At 36.7% G+C, this 6799-nt stretch overlaps 1 protein-coding gene across 1 annotated transcript in view; it reads left to right on the top strand.

Annotated features, from left to right (window-relative positions):
- The first annotated feature begins 987 nt into the window (after positions 1-987).
- Positions 988-6799, top strand: part of LOC141430398 (zinc transporter ZIP11-like) — a 6949-nt gene continuing 1137 nt past the window's right edge. Inside the window, exons 1-4 of the mRNA XM_074091085.1 lie at positions 988-1231; positions 1577-1802; positions 4572-4765; positions 6347-6545. Coding sequence (XP_073947186.1) covers positions 1124-1231; positions 1577-1802; positions 4572-4765; positions 6347-6545 — 727 coding nt within the window. The 5' untranslated portion in view covers positions 988-1123. The remainder of the gene's footprint in view (positions 1232-1576; positions 1803-4571; positions 4766-6346; positions 6546-6799) is intronic.

Raw genomic sequence — 6799 nt, 5'->3', positions numbered from 1 at the left:
TTACTCGTAAGACAACTAAAATTGTACCAAACACAAATTATAACTGCCATCTATACAAGTGTTTATTTCATTCTAACATGATTTAAAACGTTAAAATAATCCCAATAAAATCAAATTGCTATAAAAAACATGTACATATAAGGGACTACAAAAATAAAAAATCACGTTTCTAAACGAAACTTTTGAAATGACAATGGAACTTATTTGCAAAATGGCTAAAGCCCAAGTCCAGCCAATCACATAATACACGAACTGCAGCCCATTTAATCAGCTACATTAAAATTTTATTATGTACTTAAATAAAATTGTAATTTGACATAAAACGCGTCGGCAATATTTATATATTTACATATCGGATACCTATTCATAGTCCTGTGAATTTATTCAGTAACTAATAAATGAACCATAGAAATTCAGATTTTTAATTTCAAGTCGTGTATAATGGCCTTTATCGCGGATATTTGACGTTTTGCATAGAAAAAAAGAACTAAGCCTGCAACAGTATATTTTGAATCCTGTTTTATGGAACACAACATAAACATTACATAGCATGTTTGAGAAAAATACTATTCGCAAACATCCAAGAAAATGTCGTCCTTATCTTTGTTTTTATTTTAGCCCATTTTAATTTTAATTTAAGCATATACCTACGAAAATAAATACTTGTGATGTATACATGTCATTTAATAATATTGTAAATCTGTTTTAAAATTAAATATATATACCTCGTTGAGTTTCTTGCCGGATTCTTCTCAGCAGAGGTTTTTCCGAACCGGTGGTAGATTTTTTTTGACATTCATAAGTGCTTGTTGTAGCCTAAATTGAATAAAGATATTTTGACTTTGACTTTGACTTTGAATACTAAGATTAGGCAGTATCGAATGGATTTAGTTTCTTTAGCTTTTTCAAAGAAGGGAAACATACGAAATGACAATTAACTTGACATTGTGGTTGACAGCACGTTGACACTTGACAGTTTGACACACGTACTCACGTACACAGCCCGCGAGGTATATAAATAGGACATGTTTAGCTGCAATTAATTTAAAAACATCTCGAATGTAAGAGATGTACTGCCGAGAGTGCTTAAAACGAAAATAGTTATTTAAAAACGCAATCAAAGATGATTGAAGGGAAGGGGGCAGTGACCCAAGCCCTCCTCGGGACCCTTTTGACGTGGGGCCTGACTGCAGCCGGTGCTGCTTGCGTATTTTTCGTACGAGGAAAACAGGTACAAAAGTTTTATACACTTACGATAAAAAGTAACACATGAAACACAGCTTTTCTGTACATTTGTTTACGTCTAATTAGTACTTTGTGAAGGGCGTCTAAAATTGGGTTTTCATCTCTAGTTGGTAATGAACTGTAGGTAATTTATAACCACAATTTGCCAGTTCTGCTGTCGTAAGCATGTAGGTGATAAGATCAATATTTATGACACTTTTATTTTCATACTTTTATGTACTTTCATAATGTATAAGCATTAAAACACAGTGAGTAGAATTGATGTTATGGATTATCAATATTGTATTTTCAAGCATTGTTTTCATTGATTTGGTTTGGTTATGATTTGCAGAGAAAACTACTAGATGTGTCACTGGGATTTGCTGCTGGAGTGATGACGGCTGCTTCTTATTGGTCACTTTTAGATCCCGCTATAACACTTTGCGAAAAGCAAGGGATATATGGAAAATTTGCATTCCTTCCTGTTGCTCTGGGCTTCCTACTCGGAGCAGTATTTGTGTTTGGGACTGATGTATTCCTAGACTATTTGGGACTGAACTCAACAAACATGATGATGTGTAAGTATTACTCTTTATTGTTATCTTCAATCTTACAGTATTTCACTTACAGTGCACAAGGTTGTAATAGTAGATTATGTTCTTTTCATGGCAAGTGGTGATATAAATAGGTATACTTAGAGAATAATATGAGGTTAATAGTAATAAATTAACAAATGAAGCATTCATTGTGTGAAGTTGTTTACCTTTACACACTTAACACTATTGTTATTGGTAGTGGTAGATCAAATTATTGTTACCATGGGTTGTAAGTGGAACAAGAAAAAGTGTTGACTTGACTAAAATTACATACATTTTTTATCAACATTCAGCAATTTGGGTATAAAACATACTTACGCAGGCATGCTCATTCTTATTAAATTAAAGAATGAATATAGTATATGTATGTATATATTGTGCTTTATTCATAAACTCATGCATAATTTGTGCAGATATTATCTCACTCCAAATACACCGAAACCAATAAAATAAAGAAAAAGAGTAAGTTATATAATTTAAACAATCTGGAATAAACTTAAAACACATCAGTACTTGGAAGGATATAGGTAGATTCACAGTTAATTACATTAGATATGTTTGCTACTTCAATAAGTTCCAGTTGCAAACAGTGGCATAGTTAGGTGGACAAGGGCCCCGGTGCATATAAAAAGAATCGGGCCATCACCCCGCTTTCCACATAAAATAGCTTCAACTTTTATTGGCCTTCAAAAACATTTTTAAAAAATGGTTAGAGCCTGCTCACAAGATTTTTTTTCTCTTTTTCTTTTATGCTCCTCTCTTTTCAAAGCTTAGGTTAGAGGGCCACCTGAGGTCCAGGGCCCTGGTGCACTGCACCACCTGGCCATACAATAGCTATGCCATTGGTTGCAAAGTAAGAGTGGGGTGGAAGGAGCCGCCTCCCGCCTGACCTTTAGTCCCAGCGGGGCCTCCAAATGTCCCCAAGTTCTCCTGATAAAGTTTGATTCGTGAATGTGGCTAAAATATATTTAGTACATCAACTTGTAATTTTGAGGGGCCTCATTCAGTTTGCCGCCTCAGGCCCCAAACAAGCTTACTAGGCAGCCACTGATGTGCCATAATAAATATATGTAATGTAAAAGCTGTTTTTTTTTTGGTTCCATTTTGAACCAGAGCTTAGAGCTACATTAAATATGCAATTTCTATTTCATAAATATTTCTATTTTATAGTCATCCATGAATATCAATTTTGAATGTTTAAATGGCTCAGTTTTTTTTACTATAACAAAGTTTTTGGAAAAGATTAGGGGTTGCAATGGTGCAAGATTTGTGCATTAAATTATGTTTGAGCTCACAGCTTTAGAGCTGCCGCAGACTTACAATTTCAAGTTGGCCAACTAAGTTGCACTGTATACCAATAGTCATTTAATTGGATAAAATGCACGGGCTATCATTAAGTTAGGTAGGTACTGGTTTATTGGTATACAGTGCAATTTAGTTGGCCAACTTGAAATTGTAAGTCTGCGGGCCCAAGAACTACCAAATGTATAATTTGTTTTTATTTTGAGAAAATAAATTATGGAACTGTGAAGTTTTCATAACAAAACTAAAATCATTACTCGCTTCCTTTGGCTTTGCCATAGTCGATTAAAAAAGTGAAACAATGAGAAATATAAAACTTTGAAGGGTGTTTTTTTATATACATAATATGAGTTTCAAGCTGAATTAACAAAACATTGTTCCATTATTTATTCAACTCTCCAACATACATAATAATCAAGCCAGTAATTAACTAGCAAATTGCTCTACAGAATTTAGAGGGATATGGTTGGTCACTTTTTCATACTTTGGAGTGCAAAAAATAAAACTCCGAATAGGTTGAGTGTCCATTATTTTAGACTATAAAAATAAATCGAATCATGGCCAGACAGTTTGATACCTTTCGTTGTAAGATTATATTATAGACTATATTGTTACCTAAATTTACATGAATGTAAGGCAGAGGAGTGAAGATTGTATTTAAATTTGAATATTTTATGAGCTGTATCTTAGTTAGATTAATCAAAGTGACTTGGGGAAAATCTTTACTGCAAAGAAACAAACAATAAAACTTTATTGCCAGGGATAACATATTGCTACTCTTTTTATTAGTTATGCTACATTACAATTATTTATTTCAAACCAAGAAATACTGCGTGTAATAGGTACCATTGTTACTTTGATATCACATAAATAATCTAGGTATTGTTTAGTTTCGCTCGTAACTAAAGATTAAGTATAAACCCTTATGGAAGTTAAAATCTTTGCGTTCCGAGATTTCTATCTTATCTCTGAGGCTTACAGCGGCTACCGCCACGGGCGACTATCACAAGGCGATGCCTTATCATCACTGACAAAGAATAGCTTCATACACTATATTTGTAGTAATAGTAATACACGTCGCTATTGACGCACGCAAGGACAAAGAGAGTTTTGATGCAATACTACGTCGATTTATTGGATTGGAATTCAAAATGTTTCTATAAAAGTTAGTTATACGCTGTTATCGTTGCTCGGCTTTATACTATAGTACTATAGATACATCCTGCTTTTTACAGTTTGTAGGACCCATTTGATTTGTGTGTTCGTATGTAGGACTATAAAAAGACATTAGGAACCGTCACTAACTAGGTTCTTCAATCAGGACTCTATATCCACAAACCATATTGTTACTTATTAAGTTATTAGGTTAGGTACTTATCAAAAGCTTCCAACGATGCCTAATACAATAAATTATATCAGTTTTAACATGCCTTATTCTGTAATTTGCAGCAATAACAAAGAGTAAAGAAGGCAAGGAAAAAATGGAGGATCTAGAGATGATGACTGCACTCAATCGGCCGTCAGTGCCGACGAGTGTAGTCACCCTAGATCCTCCTCAGCCGACAGACTTCGCTGATTGTATCAACAACCAGCACTCGGCGCAGCGGCGGCGCGGCCATCATCACTCGCAGCACTCGCTTACGGTAAGACCTACTCTGTGAACATGTGAAGGGACATTTTATTGAATCAGGCTTTACTTTGCGGAGGTCCATATCAATGAACTAAAATAATTTCTTTGCTCACCCGCGATCTTATGATAGCTCTCAGAACTTTCTCCTTACTGTCCCTCTTTCAAACTCGAAATTCTATGTTTATTCTTACACTGTCCAGGCCACTCGGTTGTGGAACTCCCTACCGATTGACTTGAGGTGCTCAAAGTCCTTGCCTATCTTTAAGTCTATGCTTCGAGAACACTATCTGTCATCTTGCGTATGAATATTAGGGGGAAGTCCCGTAAAACCGGACGGCACCTATCGCCGGACACTCGTAATATCTCGCTAATGATACACTAAACATATACACATACACACAGTTGGTTCAAAAAAAGGACACCCATCCATGTGTCATGGCCCGCGGTGCCACGGCGCTGATTTTCAGTGGGTTTTATCCGAATTAATATAGACCCCCTGCTACTAGCTGTAACCTACATATGGCTATAATTCCCGTTGAAAAGACAAAAATGCTGCGGCTACAAAGGTCCTTGACAAAACGCCGACAAGTAGTTCGCGTCACTCACGCGAAGAGCGTCAGTCTCGTGTAGAGAAGCAGTTGATTTCAATCACGGCGCAGCGTTTGGCGTCTCATGGCCATAAAGCAGCGGTTCACAACCTTTTTGGCTGGCGACCCAAAGTATAAGGATAATTGACATTGAAGCGCTAAACCTAAAACTACCACTGAAATTGACGTTATTGTAAAATACGTACAAAAAGTTTTTTTTAGCACATGCTTTAATTAAAGAATTCTTCGACCCATCCCAATATTGCCCGCGACCCGAATTTGTGTCATGACCTGAGGTTAAGAAACGCCGCTTTAGAGTATTATTTCCTTTTCTAGGTTCATCAATTTCACCGAAAAAACGTTTGACCAAATGTATTCTTTCAGACACTTTTATTTAACAAGTAGAATTACTGCTATGTTGATTGGATTTGACAGCATAAATTATTATCACCTTTAATCCATTAGTCTGTTTAAATAAAATTTAGACAACCATTACCTACCCGTTAGTTATTAAATGACTAACACTTTTCGGATAAAGCTAATTGACTATTTAATTGATTCCTGAACCACGTTGAAACAAAAATTAATTGAAGTTAAACAAAAATTTTAGCAGACTAACAAATATAATGAAGGTGGAATTTAATTTTTTGATAGGTACTTACTTATGTATTATAATAGCTAGACAAGTTGTACTAGATATAACTATTACCACCCTCGGGGCTTGTCACGCTAACAAACGACCTTGACTTTTCGCCACATTGCAGAAAGCTCATTTCAAATGTAATTTATTCTTAAGCTGAAAGATCCGAGCTCGGGCTCGATCCCACGATCCACTTAAGAGGCCACAGGTCAAACCGCTACGCTGCCACGGCTATTTTACTTAACTCTCAGCATCACCATTTAAGACTTACGCTCTTGTCGTGGAGATGGCCACTTATTCCTTTCTTCCGCCAACCTTTTGACTTCCTAATATGATCTGAAGCTAACTCTATGGTTGATGATTTCAGAAAGGCGGCGAGAACGGCGACGGCGATCGCCGGGACAGCGCGCAGCGGTCGATGGAGGCTCGCGCGTCGCAGTGGAAGCGGATAATGCTGCTAGTGGTTGCCATCACCGTCCACAATATACCCGAGGGCCTGGCCGTCGGGGTCTCTTTCGGCGCAGCCGCCATGTCGGAGGATTCTCCAATGCGTTCCATGTTGCCAGGTAAGAAATTAATTTTCAAAACACAATCTTACACACCTTAGACTTGAATTGACTCAATTCGGTAATATACTAGGGGCCTTATTGTCTAAAGCAGCGTTTCCATGAGAGATGTGCGAGGATATATTGCGAGGAATATGTTTTTCATTAACCAATAGAAATTCTTCATTTACCTCGCCTCGCTCCACTCAGCTGTTTCCACAGAGATGTGCCGTGCGAGGATGTGTAAATGAAGCGTTTCTATTGGTTAATGAAAA

The sequence above is a fragment of the Choristoneura fumiferana genome, chromosome 8 (genome assembly GCF_025370935.1).
Source record: "Choristoneura fumiferana chromosome 8, NRCan_CFum_1, whole genome shotgun sequence".
Classification (NCBI taxonomy): Eukaryota; Metazoa; Arthropoda; class Insecta; order Lepidoptera; family Tortricidae; genus Choristoneura; species Choristoneura fumiferana.
This window is presented reverse-complemented; position numbering and strand designations above follow the sequence as displayed.